We start from the raw sequence: 19,150 nt of genomic DNA on the forward strand, positions 1-19,150 counted from the left end.
TAATTCTAAAGTAAGCTCTGTGCCCAATGCGGGGCTTTAACTCACGACTGTGATATCAAGAGCTCTGTGCTCTACCAACTGAGCCTGGCTGGCACCCCTCTGCCGTGTACCCTTAAGCCTCAGAACAATCTTGAGGTAGAAATTTCCCCCACGCACTCGTGTCCCTGGCTTCAGCTGTCCTTTATCTAGTAGCGGCCACTGACGCCAGGATGTGGACAGTCCCCCAAAGCTATCAGGAGACCTGTTTCCTCACTGTGCTGGCACCTGTGCAACAGGACATAGGGTGGGTGGGGTGGGGTGAGTGGGCACAGGCTCGGCAAGTTCTTGGCCACGACCATCCTGGAGCAGCATGTCAACACCATCAACACCCTGCAAACATTACTTAAAAGTATTTTTTTATTTAACTTTAATTTCTGAGGTAAAATACTTTTTTTCTTTCAACTTCCATAACAAAATACAGAGCTATCAGATACCCCTGGAAAAAATATGTATATTATACATATATTTCTATAACATTACATCATATATATATATAATATATATGCAAAAATCTGAAGACTTTATAGAAAGTGGAACATCTAAAAGGCACTGCACAATGGAGTCGATTACTTACATCTATGTACATATACACACTTTATTCTGCTGAAGCGGATAACTAGTGAAGTCTTTCACATGTGAATGTCTCACTCACAAATCCCTGCCTCACAATTTTTTAACTCAAAGAACACCCAGATATTTCAAAACAAATTAACTGATTAACCACCCCCCCCCCAATGAAAAATAGAACAGTTCTTGAAAGATTGGGTCAAATTTTTTAAGCAAAATTAAAATGTATGTTTCATTACCCTTTACAAAACAAACAGTACAAACATAATTATGGAATAAATAAAACACAAGGGACAAATAGCCAACTGACTACCCGCATGGTGAGAAGTGATGTACTTCAACTATGTTTTAATGCTTCTGGAAGTTTCTTGGCCCATGGAGGACTAGGGTGCAGTATTTCCCTGTGTTAGCTAGCGAGCTGGTTTAATGCAGTGCAGCCTGAAGACTGGGTTGGAGGGACCTGGGGAGTCATTTCTATTACACTTCTAGCTGTCCTCAAAAAAAAAAAGGGGGAGCTCAGCCATGCTGGATGCTCTTAAGAGATCTCTACTGTTTTTCCTATAGTCAAAAAAGCGAACTGTTTACATGAACAAGTTCTGATTAATGAAATTTCGAGATTTGTATCTGCAAAGTTTTAAAGATTTGGCACATTGAAATTTGGAAAAAATGGGGGAGGAAACAGGTCTGGTTTTGTCCCCCTTTCCCACCTGCCACCGGACAGTGATGAAAAGTGCATGAGAAAGGCCTGGCTCTGTGCCGGCTGGCGACAGGTGCTGCCAAGAGCAGGTCCGGAAGGTGAGAAAGTCCCCTCCCCCGCACCCTGGTGCCCCAGGAACTGCAATGACTTCCACATTCCCGCCCCGTTCCTGAGCGAACCCAAATCTGGCTCTGTGTAAGGACCCCTGCACCCTCTGCCCCAGCCCCAGTGTGCAATGCAAATCAACCAATGATTTACTGGTGGAATGGCAGTCAAAGGAAACAGTAAAAACACCAAATAAGTTCTTAAAGCCGAAAAACAGTTTTCATGGAGTTGAACATTTTTCGAGTGTGTTTTTTCAAGTGTAAAAGCAGTGGCTTTTTGTTCAAACAGAAGCAGCATCTAGGAATTAATTCTGGCACTTGGGTTCCAGGGGGTTACAGGTATGCATTGCGGATTTTTCTCCCTCTTATTTTAAAGGCCTCGAGTTTCTATTCCTGAGTTCATACTGACACATGCTGGCCCTCGGCTCTCATGGACAGACGGGGGCCGGCCAGCCTCCCTGGTTAGATTGGGCAACGCCAAGCAGAGAGCAGTCCTGCACCTGCCTGGGCTTGCTTTCTGATCCGAGGTAAGAGGTGCAGAGAGAGAAATGGACAAAAACAACCAACCAGAAGGAGCCTGAACAGGGAGCCCTTTGCAGCCTGACCAGAGCCTGAGGTGACAAGGACTGCACTCCCGATCCCTTCCCTATGGAAAGACAAGTCACTATGTGGAACTTGAATTGGATGAGGAGGACTTGCCAGATGGATGCAAGTCACCCCAAGCCACCTAACAAACCACTCACCTGATCTGACCTTTTCTGCCCTCGCTCATGCACTCCTTTCAAAAAGAACTCCCCAGTCCCCCCGTAAAAGACAACCCTTGAGTATTTATCAGTATAGACTTTATTTAGGCTAAGGTGGAGTCGGGGATCTCTCCAATTCCTAGATGCCACCCCTGTGCCCACTTCTTGCCTCCATCGGATACAAAGCCCTCTACTCTATCCTGGTCTCTATGTCAGGCAGATATGAGCCACTTCAGCATCTCCTCTGTATACCACAGAGATGCGTGCACACATACTTGGGTGGTAATGGCTTCTCTCTGCCCCCTCCCAGGCCCCTTTTGCTTCACGCAAGAGCAATACCTGCCTGTTCCTTTGTGCTGATGGGAAAGGGCTTTCCCATGGAGAAACAGCTCCTCACTGTAAACTGGAGTCTCATGTAGGATGGTCAGCTGATCACGAGAATGAGAACAATCTAGGGGAATGGGTACGGCAGGAATGGCACCACCACGACCACCACGGACAGATAGCAACTCTGTCATTCCTACCAGGCTCTGGCATCTGGCTGCCTTCTACTTCTATCCATCTCTGCTTTCAGCCTCGACAAACATCCACTTGCAACCCAGCTACTTTCTGCGCTTCCAGGTAACATCTGCCCCGAGCTCCCACAAATCCCACCTTTCTGCTCCCCATCCTCATGAAGTCACGAGGGGACAACTAAATACCAGCTCGAAATTTAACCATGTTTCAACATTCCTGGGTCATCTGAAAAGTTGTCCGTGCCCTTTTACAGGTTTATGTTGACAGACCCGTATCACGTGAAAGTGTGTTCATTGTTAAGGCTTGACTTAGGAAACGGTCAGAGAAGCAGACACAACGCAGACATCTCCAGGGTCGTGCTGTCCGGTGAACTCACAGTCACACTGTGGTTTGGCTTTCCAAACCCACAATGGAAAAGGAAAAATGAAGATCATTTTTGTGTTTTTGTTTTTAAAGGCATTGGGTTACTTCCTCCTGCCCTCTTCTTTCTTCCCTGAATGAGAGCTTACAACTCCTCATGGCTTCTTACCAGGTGAAGGAGGGGAAAGTCCAAGGAGCCTGCAGCAGGGCTTCCCGCCTCCCAGCCCCCGGGATGGGCGCTGTGGCTCGTTTCCTGCAGACGGATTTTTAAAAAGGAAAGGAAAAAATGCCAAACAACAAAGGAAGAAAGAAAAAAAAAAGCAACATCTGAACATCCCCCTGTCCCAGTAAGACTGAGATTACCTTATTCCTTCCCGAAGGAACTACACAGAAACATTGCAGGCAACACACTCCGTGTTCATGGTCTCTCGCTGCTCAACCTCCCCACTACACCCTATCCCCCCCTTCTCCCTCTCTCAATCCGAGCAAAAGAAATTCATTAATGGCTTTTCATAGATAAATACAATAGAAAAGAAAGAGGTCTGGAACCTGAACTATAACAGGACCAAGTGAACCCTGGCCCCCTGGGAGTTTGTCAGAAAGTATAAGCCTCCCCAGAAAGCAGAGGCTCTTTCCTCCTTTCAGTTCATGACCCTTCCCATGTGCTACTCACCAGGAAAAAAGTGTGTTCACATCCCACCTAATTTACAACAGAAGATACCCATCCCATCCCCCAAACATAAAAATACAAGTCTATGCCCCTAGAATGATCAAACCAGTCTAATTCCCTCCCTCCCTCCCCCCACCCCCGACCCTGAAATCTCGCTACATAAATACATGTATGCATTTGATTATAGTATAAACAGCTCCCGATCCACTTCCAGTTCTAAGCATCAGCAGCTGCCGTGGCCAAGCCCTGGGGTCCTGACCCACTCCAGAGGAACTTGCCGTTCTTACTCAGCTCTCGAGCTTCAGGGTCATCATTCCAGCGCCGCTTCAACCGGAGCTTGGGGGGCATCAAGGCATCTTCTTTCTTCTCAGGTGCGCTGGGTTCTCTGCCGGGCCTGTCCTCACTGTCTTCAGTCACCTCCAGGGGTTCCTCACTTGGGGTGCTCATGGAGAGAGAGGGCCAGACTGGTGCAGCTGGGCGGGCAAAGACAGTGCCCTTCTCTTCATCTATGGTCCTACTTGGCACAGCGCCCTCCCCATGGGAGCGCTCCTCCTCTCGCACCAACTGCCTGAGACTCTCGGGATCCTTGTCAGAGGCTGGCTCCACCTTAATTCTTGGGGGGACAGGAGCCATGGTGGGAGCAGTGACGGGGGCTGACTCCTCACTGCTCTCTACCCTCTCCCTGTTCTTCCGCCCAGCTGGCGGCGGCTGCAGCTTGATAGAGAACTGGGCCGACTCCTCTGGGTGCATTTGGCACTGCAGTGGCGGGACCATGAGTCCTGGGTAACGGGGAAATGTCCGGGGACTCAGATGGTAGTTGAACACGGAGCAGGCTTGAGAATGAAGGTAGTGTTTCATTTCCTCAGGGTTGAAGGAGAAGCAGCTGCTGCTGGTGAAGGGGCTCAGGCCTGGGGACGGGCTGTAGGAGAAGATGGTGGGGGTCAGGGACAGGGCCGGTGAGAGGGGGACGTTCAGAACACCTCCACGGCCGGGGAGCGGAGAGACAGCAAAGGGACTGTGGGGGTCAGGGTACATCCCTGGCCTGGTGAACAGAGGAAGCATTATGTCGGGCTTGCGTTTCTGATGGCCAATCCCTCCACCAACGGCACTCCGGGAGGACAGAAGATCCACACCCCGGCGCCAGTCGGTGGTGGAGCCATCCTCCAACTCCGGAAGCTCTGCCTTTCTATCAGTGCCGTTACCCGACTCCTGGCCAGAAGCAGTTAGGGAGCTGGCAGAGAACCGCCCCGGCTGCACATCATTAGTTGGAGAATGTGTGTCCAGAGGTGGGAAATGGAACCGGGAAGAGGCGGTTGGCACTGGTGGTGCACTCTGGGGAACCACACCTGTGAAGGTGGAGAAGACGAAGCCACTTTAGAAGACTGGTCACTCATTGTCAGCACACTTACTTCTGCTACAGTGAGTCCAAGATGTTCCCATCTCAATACGACAGGAAGCAAATGCTCCAGCCTCATTGGATCCCTCCGTGCCCCATCTTTCCAGAGCTCCCGCTCAGCTTCCTCTCCCCAAGCTGGCTGCCGTCTTTCCCCAGTCTCTGCCCACTCTACTTCACGGCATTCTGTGCTGCCTGAGATACCTTATACCTGTTCATCTGTACTCTACACCATCAGTTCCATGAAGGTGGGGACTTCCTACTACTGTTCACAACTAGTCGTAAAGCAGTTCGTGGTTAACAACTAGCGGGTGCTCCGGACAGATTAGCTGAATAGATGGATGGGCACACTAGCCTTCTCTTCCTCTCCAATCCTAAATACCATGCATACCTCACCTCTTGCAATTCTTAGCTTGGTAAACAGTCTTTTTTTATTTTCATGGTTTTGGCTTTATCTATCAAGCAAGCAAACAAACCAAACACAAATAACACTGGAAATGACATGCCACGTAAAGCAATGCACTAAAAGCCCAAAGACTGCACCTCACATTCACGGACACAAACAAGACCACGCTTAACAACAGAAACAGATTAAAAAAGAAGAGGCCATAGATTTATGAGAGTAAGTTGTTATGGTAGACCTTTTATCATTTCTGATATAAAATCACCACAGATCCAAATATTTTTCGATCTCTAAATTTGTTTTCCTCTAACAAATTCTATATAGTGATCTCCACTCCCATCTCACTTTAAGTGCTCCTCAGGCACTGAGGAAGCTGGACCCCTTCCCCCTTACTCCCTCTCCCAAGTCTGCCTGCTAAAACTGATACTTGAATCGCAGAAGAAACCAAAACCACACCAAACATGTTCAATTCAGAGGCCCACAGCTTCTCCACTCCCCCAAAAGGTCCTTTTATAAACAAGGAATAAGAAAGGTGTGTCCTCAGGGGCGCCTGGGTGGCTCAGTTGGTGAAACATCTGCTTTCAGCTCAGGTCATGATCTTAGGGTCCTGGGACTGAGTCCCATGACAGGCTCCCTGCTAATTCGCCTCTTCCTCTGCCCTTCCCCCCTGCTTGTGCTCTTTCTCTCTCAAATAAATAAAATCTAAACAAAACAAAAAAACCCACCCCAAAAGGTGTGCCATCAGGGGCCTCAGAGCCCCTCTGGGTTCCTGGGACATACCGGTGACTTACAATTAGTGATGCTGTCAGGAGAGCTCTTTATACTCTGAGACAGAAATAAGGGAGAAGGAAAAATAAGAAAACCCTAGAGGGTATGAAGCCTGGTATGGCTAGGGACTGCCCCCATCAGCAGCTTCCTTTGATTTCTGGGGTAATGGGCACCCTCAGCCAAGTCTCTGGAGTCGGCTGCTATGTACACCGTGGTTTTGGAGGCACATGCAACTGAAGGACACGACCAGAGCAGCACATCCCGAAGTGAAGTTCCACAGAAACTGCTCTGCAGGGCTTTGTCCCCCTAAAGCCCATGACTTGATCTTACAATGACACATCACTTCAACTTAACCTCAAAAAAAAAAAAAAAAACCTTAGCATATATAAAAGAAAAAAACACATGTATCAACAATGCCAATCATTAGTGAATCTAGAGAGGGCACACAGATGTTCACAGTTCCATTCTTTCTCATTTTTCTATAGGCCAAGAGTATCTCTTCTAGCAGTGTATTACAGCGGCTAAAATTCTATCTTTTTTGATACATTTGGGTCTTGATTTTATATTAAGAGCATATCTCTTGAAAAGCAAGAAAGCATTTTCAATGTGTTCTGAAGGACTATAGGAGTATAATGGAATAGGGGCAGGGAGGGTCCTGTCTCCTGAACAAGCTAGTTTTTTTTTTTTTTTTTTAAGATTTAAAAATTTACTTATTTGACAGAGAATGAGAGATCACAAGCAGGCAGAGCGGCAGGGAGAGGGAGAAGCAGGCTCCCCGAAAAGCAGACAGCCCAACGTGGGGCTCGATCCCACGATCCCGACCGAGATCATGACCTCAGCCAAAGGTAGATGCTCAATTGACTGAGTCACCCAGGCACCCCTAGTTTTGTTTTTTCAAACTAGAGGGTATTTCCTTCTTTACACAGGTTAAGATACACTGTAATTCTGTAAGAACACAGAACACACAGCACTTTCTAAATGAACTTAGGAATGGTGTAACCTATGAGCAGTGCTGGAGGGAACACGCTGGACCCTCATCTCTGAGGAAGTACAGCAGCTCTACTGTTACATGGGATATGTTAAGAGAATAAATCTGAATCTAAGATGTTGTTTGAAAAAGTAAGCTTCCTGCTTCAACAACTTTGAATAACACTGCTTTGGAAGACAACCACCTTCAAGGAGCCACTATGAAATCGGAGTAGCAAGGTTAGAAAATCTGGGTTTGAATCTCAGTTCTGGCACCTTCTACCCCAAGGCCTGTAACCAACTGGCTTCTGACCCTCCTTTGGCAAAATGGAAATAACAAGACCTTTGCCTAGGTTCAAACCCTGGCTCTACCACTTATTAGCTGGGTGACTCTGGATAATTTACTTACCTTTCTGTGCCTCATTTTCCTTACCTGTAAAATGGATAGCAACAGGACTAATACTCGTGTTATAAAAACTAAAATGGTTAGTATTTTTATAAAGGCCTTAGAATAGTACTGATACTCAGCAAATTTCATGTTAGGTATTTATTAAAACAAGTAATTTTTTATTACACAATAATCACAATTTAAAAACAAAAACTATAAAAGGCACATACCATTTGAATATGTACCATATGTTAGACAAGAATAGTAGAGCCATGTTAAATTTCCCGGGTGTATTAATGTTACTGAGGTCATGGATGAGAATGTCCTTGTAGTTAGGGAATATGTGCGGAAGTACACAGGGGAGAAATGTCATGATATCTGAAACTTAACCTCAAAAAAACTTAGAAAGCATATATAAGAGAGAAAAACACATGTATCAACAATGCCAATCATTAATGAATCTAGAGAGGGCACATGGATGTTCACAGTTCTATTCTTTCCCATTTTTCTATAGATTTAAAGTCTTCCAAAATAATGAGAAATATAAAACACCAGGGTGGCGATGGGGAGGCAGAGAGAGAGGTGTCGAACCCATTTCTGAGCTGGCCGGTCCTACCCTGCCAAGGTAAGCACTTTTCCTAGTATATTCTGTATTTTCCCAATGTTTCTTATCCCAATAAATGTTAAAAAAATATATATATGTATATTTTTTACAACATGCTTTTAAGAATAAAAACGAAATACCTAGTATCTTCTATACCATTCAAATGCATTCTACCCTAAACTTTGACAGTGAGGAAGATGGTAGGGGAGGAAGGGAGAGCACTCATTGTACTTTTTACTATTAAACCTCTGAATTAGGGATCCCTGGGTGGCACAGCGGTTTGGCGCCTGCCTTTGGCCCAGGGCGCGATCCTGGAGACCCGGGATCGAATCCCACATCGGGCTCCCGGTGCATGGAGCCTGCTTCTCCCTCTGCCTGTGTCTCTGCCTCTCTCTCTCTGTGACTATCATAAATAAATAAAAAATTTAAAAATAAATAAATAAAAAATTAAAAAAAAAAAACCCTCTGAATTATTTGGGTAAGTATCACCATCATCTACACATAATCTCTCTGACCTCCAGAATCAAAATCCACAACAGCTCTGTTACTTAGAAAGCTTGTCACATTCCACAGTTATTTAGAATTGTGCTAAACCTCATCTATCTTATCTCTCCTGCTAAATTTTAAGTTCCTTGAGGGAAAGAACTCCTCCATAATCTTTTCTTTTTGTCTTTAGGACTTAACACATAATCTGTGGAGCAAATGAAGGAATCCTAATTCAGGGTAGGAATGTATGACCTATTCAATAAAAGCCAGGTTTCAAAAGCTTCATCTCTCAGGAATGGCTTCCTGAGAAACCATTCAGCAGGTAACTGGACTCAGCCTGCCCATGTCAATCTTTGGTTTAGTTATTCTCCATAATTTTCTCATTTGCAAAATGTGAATATTGAGACACACACTTTATAGCAGGCTGGGAAAGTTGAATGTGGTAACTCAAAAAAACACCAAGCAAAAGTACCTCCATGAAGTAGATGCTCAATAAATGTTATGTTTCTTTGTTATCATAAAAGTTAAACCCAAAATAACACTTGGCCTCTTTGCATCAAAGTTCTTTATGAACTAACGACTCCCGCTCTTTGGGGTTATCTGTACCTAGGATGTGAGCAACCAAGTATATATCTAAACGAAATGCACACTGTTCTGTTTTCCCTATGACTTCATTCCTTTAGGACCTTGAGCTTTGTTAAGGATCAATGATGGTCCCACTGCTTTCAGGCAGACCAGGCTGTGCTAGGCCATTACCATTAGGCTAGCAGACCAGAGTCTTCCCAGAGTGAGGATCCAGGTTTTCTCCCCCTGGAAGGGCATGTTACTACCAAGGGCTGATGGGCATGCCCTGTTCCAGGCTGCCCAAGTGGCTGGACTTCTGGGTTTAACAGACGAAAAGGGGTCAAAGACATAGAACCAAACCAATGAAATCCTTTTTGGGGCAGAGGGTAGTGGTATGAACACCAACATGTTCTTCAAAATTGCTGGTATACCCATGTAGAGTCCCAATTCCTTTAGGTACACAGGAAGGGGGCCAGAATGAAAACTAGAGGAAACGAGATTCCAGTGGCTAGAATAGGTCTGATTTCCTAACACCTCTCCCTCAGGCACAAGGAAAGAAAACAGGTTGTAATTAGAGAGATGCATTCCAATACCATTTTTTTTAATGCATGCCCCAGGGACAGGAGGGAGTGGCTATAGAAGAGATGGAACTGTACCGATAGCAGCATCAAGCCCAAACTGCCCTAACTTGTTGTGTGTAGTTAATTACCTATCTGCAGTGGATCTCAGCATTATATTCTCAGCCACACCCCCACTCTGATTTTTCAAGTTTCTTCCACAACTTTTCTCTGAGAAGTTAGAATATTGCAGCATCACAATCAGATTTCTTGGCCTTAACACACAATAACACAAAAACAAGAGTACCAATGGACTGGTCGGAAACTAGTTAAATATAACCTATATTCTTATGGAGGGAGAGGTCTTGCCTCTGAAACGAAACAAAACCAAAATCCTTCTAGGAGACTGGACAGAGGCTGATCTCATACCTTTGTGAGGAGCTGGGATGGCAAGCTATCTGTGGAGAGCCTGAAAGGAAGCCTGGCTGCCCTTAAGAGCAAAGAAGGTCAAGTAACCCCAGATCTTACTCTGAGGAGGTGTTGGTACAGATCAAAGACACTGCTTTTCACTGCAAACATATGAACCTCCCCTTCTGTGATTAAGGATGCTGTGGTTTTGATGATATTCACTTGATAAGGGAGAGCTTGGTAGTTTCATAGAAATTCGGAAGTGTTTGTAGAAACAGGTTCTTGTCTATGAAAGAGCCGCTGGGCAGGGTGTTAACGCTGTGAGTTCTGAACTGAAAGCTGAACACGAACCTATGGAACATAATTCCTAAAGAGGACAGCGGAAAAGTACCTGGGAGACACCAATAATATGCACAAAAGAGAACCAAATAAACAACTAAACAAATCTCTTGACATAGCAGAGCCTGTCACTTCCCATATGGGGCAGAGAAACCTGAGCAGGACCCTGGGGGCAATCCCCATGACTCTAGTGTTTCTAAAAATTCTTTAACATGCTAGGTCTCAGACTTGGGTTTTTAAAGTTCTTTCTCAACTCAAAAAATTCATTCCCTACCAAAAGAATTAGCTTCTTACCACTTGACCGAATGTTGATGAATGGGTAGTTGGGCATCACCAGCTTGTTGAAGTTAAATTTATAAGTAAACCTTTTCCCTTTTGTTTTATGAAGGATCCTCTTGTTGTAATAGTATCTGTAAAAATAGGAACATGTGTCAATTTGTCTTCTGGCTACTGACAATTTTTGATACATTTAGGTAACCACTGAGATCTACAGTTCTGTGCTCTTAGTATCATTCTTTGACAGCCTGGCCTTCATGTTAGGGCTGGGAGACTTATTAAATTTTCACACTAAGTTCTAGTCCTTGGCTGGAGCTTTACAAAGACAATCTCACTTTGAGATTCTAAACACCTATCCTAGCCCCAACCGCCCTTCTCCTCCATCACTCTGCAGTTTCAATTCCATAATCCATTTCCTTCCTGTTTCCCTGTGTGTCACTGTCCTGCCCAGGTGGGGGCAGACAAGTATCTTGGGAGATCTGATATGGTAGGTCCAGAGGCCTGAACACAAAGAAACACAGAACTGTTTTGTGGTGGCAGGTCAAACAATCATATACCCCAATCTGAAAAACAGATTGTAGCAGTAAAGTAAAGTAAAGTAAAGCCTGGCCTGCTTTACTTTCACAAGGTGTGAGAGGCTCCGGCACAGCTGCTGCCCGGATCTGACATTCAAGGTCACTAAGAATGAAGAGAGGCAGGGGACTCTGGTGGACCTAGAGCCTCTGGCCTGGCATCTATTCAGCAGCACCGCTTACAAATGGCCTCCTGGCCCCTAGAGGGCAAACAGGTTATGAAATGTAAAAACGGACAAGGGGGAAAAAAGAACCTGAGAAAACCTTAAGTGGTCAATTTTTAGATGTGTCAGAGCAACCTTTGGACCGACAACTGAGCTCACAGATATGGTTCCTGAACAGTGAGGTCAGAACCATTCAATGAGCCCTCCTCCTGTGTGCTTTGCTTGCTTCATTTTGCCCACTTTCTTCCAGAAGAGCCTAAAGAGAGAAATTCTAACAGATTTCCAACAGAAAAGTCTAAACTAATCTTCTAGATTATAAACAAGCTCCAATCCATGTTTCACTACACACCCTCGCCCACTATAGAGCAGAATCAATTGTCTGTCAGGATGCAGTGCCAACCACGCTGGAATTCCCTCCTCCATATATCCAAAGATATGCTTTTCCTTCTGGATCTATGCTAGTCAGATTCAGCAGCTCTTCGACTCCCACTAAGCTATACGTTATTCACTTAGTGCAGTCTCTTACCACCTGATACCCTTTCAACCCAACATTCACCCCAAATGCTTAGTCTCCCTCTGGTCTGTTAACACAGTGGGTCTGGGAAGAATCCTTTCCTCTCACCTGAGGGCCCGGCTCAGCTTGTCATAATTCATCTGGGGTTTGCACTTCCTGCGGCCCCAGAGGCGGGCCACCTCATCTGGATCCTTGATGACAAACTCCCCGTACTCTCCCTGCTGCCAGGCGATGACATGGCGGAACTCCTCCTTCTGCAGCAGCTCCAGGATGAAGTGCCACAGCTGGATCTGCCGGGAGCCCGGGGATGACTCTGTTTTATAGGCCCAATCAGGAAATTGATACCCTTTAATGTGAAAAGGGCAAGATGAAGGCAGTCAGGAGTTAGGTGCATACATATCAGGATCCCTGACTCCACATTCCAATGCTCAGAATCCCTAGAGTGCTGTGCAAACATGTCATAAACACCTCTTCGGTCAGCCAGGGCTAACCACAACAGGGGAGAAGAAAGCAGAGAAATGTCACCTTTCTTGTGGCAATCATTTGATCTGCTAGAGCTGGACAGCAGCACCCAGGTGTGCCAATGTCTCACTCTTTCCTGCATTACTAAATCTTACACCTACTTTCCACGAGGGCAGGAACGTTCCAACAGAAACAAACAGGAAAAACGAACTAATATTTTAGGGAAATAAAGCTGAAAACTCCTTACCCCTGAGGGTGGAACTGTGTTTCTAACAGGGAGGAGACTCTAAAGCTTGGGATAAAGGTGTGGTGACTTGACATGTTAAATATACATCCATAAGAAACAAGCCTCCAACTGTGCTAGCTGTATCCACCCAGTCAAGAGGCTGTCTAGTCATGGACTGACATTGGTGAACAGAGCCCAAGTGGAGAGAAAAGGAACCCCTGAGGGACATTCCTGGTACATCAGAGATGATTAACTTCTGCTCACCTCCACCTCCTTCTGGCTTTTCCACGATGCTACAGCCTGCTTTCATTTTCGCCCTCCTGCTGAGAGACAGAACCCACATCAATTACTTTAAGGTGCTATTTATTTACTCATTCTCCTCCCAAGGTTTTCTCGCACAACCTTTCCCCAAACTTCCTTTCCCTCCTTATGTAACCCTCTTTCTTTCAAATATGTCACCTCCAAACTGCTAATCCTCAAGTCATCAAATGATGGTCCTCAGGTCATCAGCTTCAAAGGCCATAATTATCTCTCACCTGACTTTAAACCACAAAGTGTAAACACTGTCCTTAATATTTGCTTTCTTCCTCCTGACTAGCCCTTTAGATGTAAGAAAGGAAGAGCGCAGTGAAATGGGTCCACAAAGGGAGCCAAAACAAGCCAAACAAGCCTGTCTATTACTAGACAGGCCCAGATGCCAAGACACACATGCCTGAGTTCACCCAGATGTGCCAGTTTTAAAAGAGTGGGAAAAAAAAAAAAATCCAAGTCCATCTGATGGCAACTCAAGAAAACATATGATTTTGATTTCTTTTGCTGAATTACACGAGATCAGAGAAGGAAAACTCCTCCGAGTCAGAAACGAATCCCCTCCTCCATGAAAAACACCGTGGGATACAGGAAGTAAACAGATCACATGTACAGTTACATTACTTTGAGAAATACTTTTACATTTTCTCCTTTTAACAGGAAGGAAAAAAGAGGCAGACATTTCTGAGAACCTTCTGTTCAAAAAGTGCAGGGAGTCTTGCTGTGATCTGAATTCATTCCATCCAAATTTACAGTTCCTCAATAAATTTCCTGTTCCTGGCAGCAAGCAGCTTTATATCAGTCAATCCTTTAGCAAAAACGGAGGGAGAGGCGGGCAGGGGAGGGCAGATCTAAGCTCACTGTTCCCTAGGGTGGATGACAGGGCCGCAGCACCCACATTAGCGAGAGCGCTCCTGGACGGAATGTAGGTGCCTCAATGGCCTCAGGCTGGGGTGGGGGCAAATTCCTAATCTTGGACGTTTCATCTAACCTCGGATTCCTCTAGATCCTTAGAGCCTTTTTTCTCACCATATACATTAAGATAATCAGCGAGTTTGTCTATAAAACTATGAGGACGACATAAACAGCCCAAAGGAAGAAGAAAACAGACGCACACAGAGACACGCAGTCCCAGACACAAGACGCACAATCACAAGGCCTCGAGCCCGGGCGGGAGCTTCCTGCGCTGGCTGCTCCCACCTCCAGCTCCCCGCCGCTCCGGGAAACCGCCCGATGGCTCCGTCGGAATGCGGGGCCTCCACTCCGCCGCGGGAGTGCCCTCCAAGCGCACGACCCCGGGGTCCGGACCGCGCCGCGGCCAGGACTGGACCAGGAAGCTTCCTCCCGACGCCCCGGCTCCCCGATCGGCCCCTCGCCGGGGCCCGCAGGCGCCTGTCCGCGCCGCCCGCAAATTCACCGCGAGGCCGCTCGCCTCGAGTCTGCAACCCCCCCGGGCCCTCGCCCTTTCTCAGTTCGCAGCCGCTCCCGCGAGGGCGAAGCGCGCCGAGGCCGGCGCTGTGGCTGCCCCGCGGCGGCCTGCGGCCCGGCTCCCAGCGCCCGGAGCCTCCCTCCCCGCTGCCTCCCGCCGGGCCGGCCTCGCTCCGGGGCCCCGCGCAGCCACCGCACGAACGCGTCCCGGGTCCCCGCCGCCCCTCGCAACCCCGTGGCCCGCCCGCCCCCGCGCTGCCCGTGGCCCGGCCGGCCCGGGAGGCGGCCCGACCCCGGGGACGCCGCCCGCGAGGCCAGGGGCCGACCCCGGAGGGCCCGGCGACGAAGCCGGGACTCACCTTTCCCCGGCGCGGCCCGTCTTCGCTCCGGTCTCCGCGGCGTCTCCGGCTCCTCCTCATCCACCCTAGCAGGAAGTGACCTCCGCGGCCGCTGTCGTCACTTCCGCCCATGGCCGGGGGCGGGGCCGTCCGCCGGGCTCCCCGCCTGGGCCGCGCCCCCGGCCTGCTCCTCCTCGCCGCAGAGGCCGACTTCCGCCGCCCGGTCCCCGCCCCCGCCCCCGCCCCCGCGCTTCCCCCGCCGGCGCCGCGCTACGTCACGCCGCGGGGGACGTCACGCACGCTCGCGGACGGCGGTGTGGCCCCGACGGCGGGCTGGAGGCCGGGGGGCCGCCGCGCCGGGGACCTTTAGTCGCCCACCTCCGCGGACGTCGCAGCGCTCTGCGCCCCGAGGGCCTTCCGCGCTGGGGGAGCGGCGCCGCAGGTGCCCCGGGACCCGGCCGCGCCGCCCGAGCCCTCTCCGTGGTGTCCCCCGTGCCTGCGCGCAGACCCAGCAGCAGTTGACTCGCCTTCCCCCTGGGTCGCTCGAAAACATCCTTTCCTTTTCTTCCGCTGTGTTCTCCGCGCGGGCGGTCGCCAGGGCCGGGTCCTTGCCCGGAGCCCGCGGGGGGGCGGGGGGCGCCCGCAGCCCCGGCCCCCTCCCCCTCCGCAGGCCCAGCGCAGCCCGGGGCACCAGCCTACCTGGAGGGCGGGGAGGAGCCGCCGCCTTGAAGGGCTGGCGGGGCCCCGGGGGCACCGGTACCTCCCGAGGCCGCGGCCGGTGCGAGAGCCCCCCCCCCAGTACCCCCCGTCCGTGCTGCTTCCGCTGGCCGCTCTCTAGCTGCTGCTGGCTTAGCTAGCAACCATTAACTAATAATGGTCGTCCCCTCTGCACTTCAAGCTGTCCTTGTGTGAAAAAGAAAGGATAATGGAATCAGGGATGTAGGGGCTTTTCTGGTTAGAAAACAATACAATGTAGGTGAATAAAATGAGCACCATTTTAGTGCCATGGAGGATTACCGGCATCCACAACCGTGCAGTGAGCCTGGTAGGAAGTCTTCGGTGTCCTTTGTATCTTATGCATATAGTGCCTCGAACCACTAGTGCATTCTGTGTAAATATCACGTGTGTGGATGAACATCTTTTGGAAAGATTTTTAAAAGATTTTATTTGACAGAGAGGGCACATAAGCAGGTGGCAGGGCAGGCAGAGGAGAGGGAGACGCAGCCCACCCACGCTGGACTTGATCCGAGGACCTGGGGACCATGACCTGAGCCAAAGGCAGATGCTTAATGGACTGAGCCACTAAGGTGCCCCTGGTTGAACATTCTTGTTAAAATACTGGGATTTAGCTGAATGATGTAAATGGATCCTCGTGCCTTCAGTTACTTGTTGTGTGACCCCATTAAATTGCTTGACCTCTCTGAATCAGTTCCTATAGTCCCTGCTCATGTGGTTGTATGAAACCCATTAATACATGTAGAGTGGTTAAAAGGGAAGAGCACATTGTAAATACGGAAAATGAACAGATATTAGCAAAAATAATCATAAGAATCATTATAAAAGTCCTTGAATTCTTATACCACCCATGCAGATCTTACTGGATGAGTCAGTTCTGAAACCAGGGTGATCAAGAAGGAGCAGCTTCCTCTGAAAGTCTGAAATTGCTAACCTTTGGCTCAGGGCTTGACTTGTTATGGTTGGAGCCAGCACTTTGCCTCCAGGGACCCCGTGTTTTACAAAGGACCAGCAGCCAGAGCCTTGGACCCTTGGCATATTCTTCGCCCTTGTCTCCTAGTGGTTCTCTACTGCTGCTGCTTCTCTGACTAATTAGGGTCACAAAGCACGACTTGTGTAAGTAAAGACTGTTAACAGAGGTAAACAGGTGTCTCCACCTGGCTGGGGTCTGAATTAATGTATCGAGTCGTGTTAATGTACCAGCAGAGCTCAATACAGTTTTTACATTAAGAATCCAATCACTGGCCTCAAACTCAACAGGCAACTTTGCGTTTGATAAAGCAAACTGGGAATTCCCTAAGAATTACTGGGTCCAGATGAATAAGTTTTGCATTGGGAACCTCTCCCATGGTGGTACAATCTGGGAAGATTGGGATGGTTAGGGACTCCTTGTCCAGTGCACACAAGGTCCCTGTCCTCTCCTTCCTCATGGCACTGCTGCCTTCATCTGCTCCAGATAGGCTTCCCCAATGTGGAGGTTCTTGCTACTGAAATACAGACAGCATGAGCTTTCTGAAAGCATGGGGGTGGGAACGCCTAGGCATAGTCTAGGAGTCAAGACAGGTTGTAATCTCTTGAATCTCCACTTGCTCCAGGCCCTCTGTCCACTGCCACTGTGCTCTGCCACCCTTCTCACCCGTCTTTGCAATTACTGCATGTGATGGAATTAGGTTCTGTTCTAAATCTCAGTCTCCGGCAGCCTGGGTGGCTCAGCGGTTTAGTGCCACCTTCAGCCCAGGGTGTGATCCTGGGGATCCGGGATCGAGTCGCCCATGTCAGACTCCCTGCATGGAGCCTGCTTCTCCCTCTGCCCCCCCTCCTCTCTGTGTCTCATGAATAAATACAAATCTAAAAAAAAAAAAAAAATCTCAGTCTCAGCTCTGCTCTTGCCATAACACAGCTACTCCATTGCTTCTTAACTTTAAAAAAGAAGAAAAAGAACTCCTAAAGTTTATATTTCTTCTGGGCAACCTGTGTGGCTCAGTTAGTGAAGTGTCTGCCTTTGGCTCAGGTCACAATCCCAGGGTCCTGAGACTGAGCCCCACATTGGACTCCCTGCTCAGTGGGGAGTCTGTGCCTCCCTCTGCTTGTGCTCTCTCTCCCTCTCTCAAATAAATACATTTTTTTAAAGTTTACTTTTCTTCTGGAAAACCTTTCCTGGATTGAGGTAGGGGTGTGTGTGTGTGTGTGTGTGTGTGTGTATGTGTGTGTGTGTGTGTGTGTGTGTTTCTTCCTTGCCTGGCTTGCTTTTCTTATTGTTCTCATTTTTAGTTATGCACTTATATTCTCCACATCCCAAATTTACCTGGCCATGTATATGTAGTAGGTTACTGTGGTGGATCAACTGCAGTAGATGCCATCGATATAGAATGCACGTATTTATTCTGGGTGTCTGTCTTAGATGGCAGGCTCTCAGCGGAAGAGCTGCAGTGGATTCCTCAGTGCCCAGAGCAGTTCTGTGCCATCATTTCAAATGCTGGATAATTTCCTTCTTGGCCAACATACCAGCCAGTGTGCTGCCGAGACTAGCTTCTTCCTACCTCCTTTAATCTCCTCTCGGTCTCCCAGTAAAACTCAGGCGGCCTCTTTCCCCCAAAGGGTGTTCTCACTCCCAGTTCTGTGCTTTGCTGTGTCCTCCTACAAGCCATCAAATGAGTCCTGGCCTCCTTGGCCTCCTCATCTGTCAAAGGGGGATGCTGTCGATGTCCTAGGTGAGAACAGAGCAGCTGTGGAGCACTTGTGAACTCTTTACGAAGGTCAAGGGTCACAATTACACTTGCTACCACCCCAGACCCCACACTGTTCTTGAGAGCAAGAACTCAAACTTCATAGCCTTTATCACCTAATTTCACAAACCTTGAGTGAATTGAATGTTTCAAACTTGAGTGAGCCTAATGGAAAAGAATTTTGCTTTGAGAATTTGGGTTCTTGAGTGTCTCATCCAGGCACTCTTTTGTGAGGCATACTTTTCGATCACCCTGTGCCTCAGTATCCCTGTCTGTGAAATGAACCATGATAAGAACTTTCAGAAAGAGAAATACTATCACATTAGAATATTATTTACAGGAGTGCCTAGGTTGCTCAGTGGTTAAGCATCTGCCTTCGGTTCAGGTCATGATTCTGGGGTCCTGGGATCGAGTCCCACGTCAGGCTCCCTGCATGGAGCCTGCTTGTCCCTCTGCCTCTCTCTGTGTGTCTCTCATAAATAAATAACATCTTTTTTTTTTTTTTTAAAGAACACTATTTACATTGATGAAGTAAAAAACTGGTGTCCATGAAATCAAATCACTTCCTTGCTTTGTGACTCAGTTTCCCCTTCAGTAATGTGAAGATTGATTATGAGAGAATAAACTCTGGCTACGGATTACTTTTATTTTACCACGTTGAACTCAAGTGGATCATATGATTTTTGTGTTTTGGTTTATTTTTCCCAACAACCTCAAGTTGCTGTGAAGTTGGAGGAGTTAATGTCAGTAACAGGAGTGGGGATCCCCAGATTAAAGGTTAAGTGAGTCCAAAGCAGAAGTAACTTGGCTCAGAGTCACAGCTCAGCC

General features: G+C 48.0%; 1 protein-coding gene and 1 long non-coding RNA gene across 4 annotated transcripts; one reads left to right on the forward strand and one right to left on the reverse strand.

Moving 5' to 3' along the window:
- Window positions 1-378: 378 nt before the first annotated feature.
- On the reverse strand, window positions 379-15,010 carry ETV3 (ETS variant transcription factor 3). 3 transcript variants are annotated; one of them, XM_072830054.1, is made up of 6 exons: window positions 14,883-15,008; window positions 13,051-13,109; window positions 12,207-12,444; window positions 10,867-10,982; window positions 3,984-5,042; window positions 379-3,279 (listed from the first exon to the last, which is right to left on the reverse strand). In XM_072830054.1, the coding sequence occupies exons 2-6, from the start codon at window positions 13,094-13,096 to the stop codon at window positions 3,182-3,184; spliced, it is 1,557 nt and encodes a 518-aa protein (XP_072686155.1). In that variant the 5' UTR covers window positions 13,097-13,109; window positions 14,883-15,008; the 3' UTR covers window positions 379-3,181. The 3 variants fall into 3 exon arrangements, with proteins under 3 accessions (XP_072686155.1, XP_072686156.1, XP_072686157.1); XM_072830055.1 differs by having other exon boundaries at window positions 13,051-13,106; window positions 14,883-14,981; XM_072830056.1 differs by lacking the exon at window positions 379-3,279 and having other exon boundaries at window positions 4,457-4,615; window positions 14,883-15,010.
- A 167-nt stretch (window positions 15,011-15,177) lies between these two features.
- On the forward strand, window positions 15,178-18,779 carry LOC140634696 (uncharacterized). Its single transcript, XR_012032084.1, has 3 exons — window positions 15,178-15,303; window positions 16,453-16,712; window positions 17,192-18,779. It is a non-coding gene; the product is annotated as an uncharacterized lncRNA (long non-coding RNA).
- The last annotated feature ends 371 nt before the right edge of the window (window positions 18,780-19,150 follow it).

This window comes from Canis lupus, chromosome 6 (assembly GCF_048164855.1).
Source record: "Canis lupus baileyi chromosome 6, mCanLup2.hap1, whole genome shotgun sequence".
NCBI lineage: Eukaryota > Metazoa > Chordata > Mammalia > Carnivora > Canidae > Canis > Canis lupus.

Bases quoted from the DNA above. Each gene is read 5' to 3' on its own strand.
- ETV3 (XM_072830054.1), bottom strand. From the start codon at position 13,096: ATGAAAGCAGGCTGTAGCATCGTGGAAAAGCCAGAAGGAGGTGGAG. The intron at 10,983-12,206 runs GTGAGAGGAAAG...CTATTTTTACAG, and splicing joins AAGCTGAGCCGGGCCCTCAG to ATACTATTACAACAAGAGGA. The intron at 3,280-3,983 runs GTAAGAACGGCA...ATCCGTCTGCAG, and splicing joins CCCTGAAGCTCGAGAGCTGA to GAAACGAGCCACAGCGCCCA.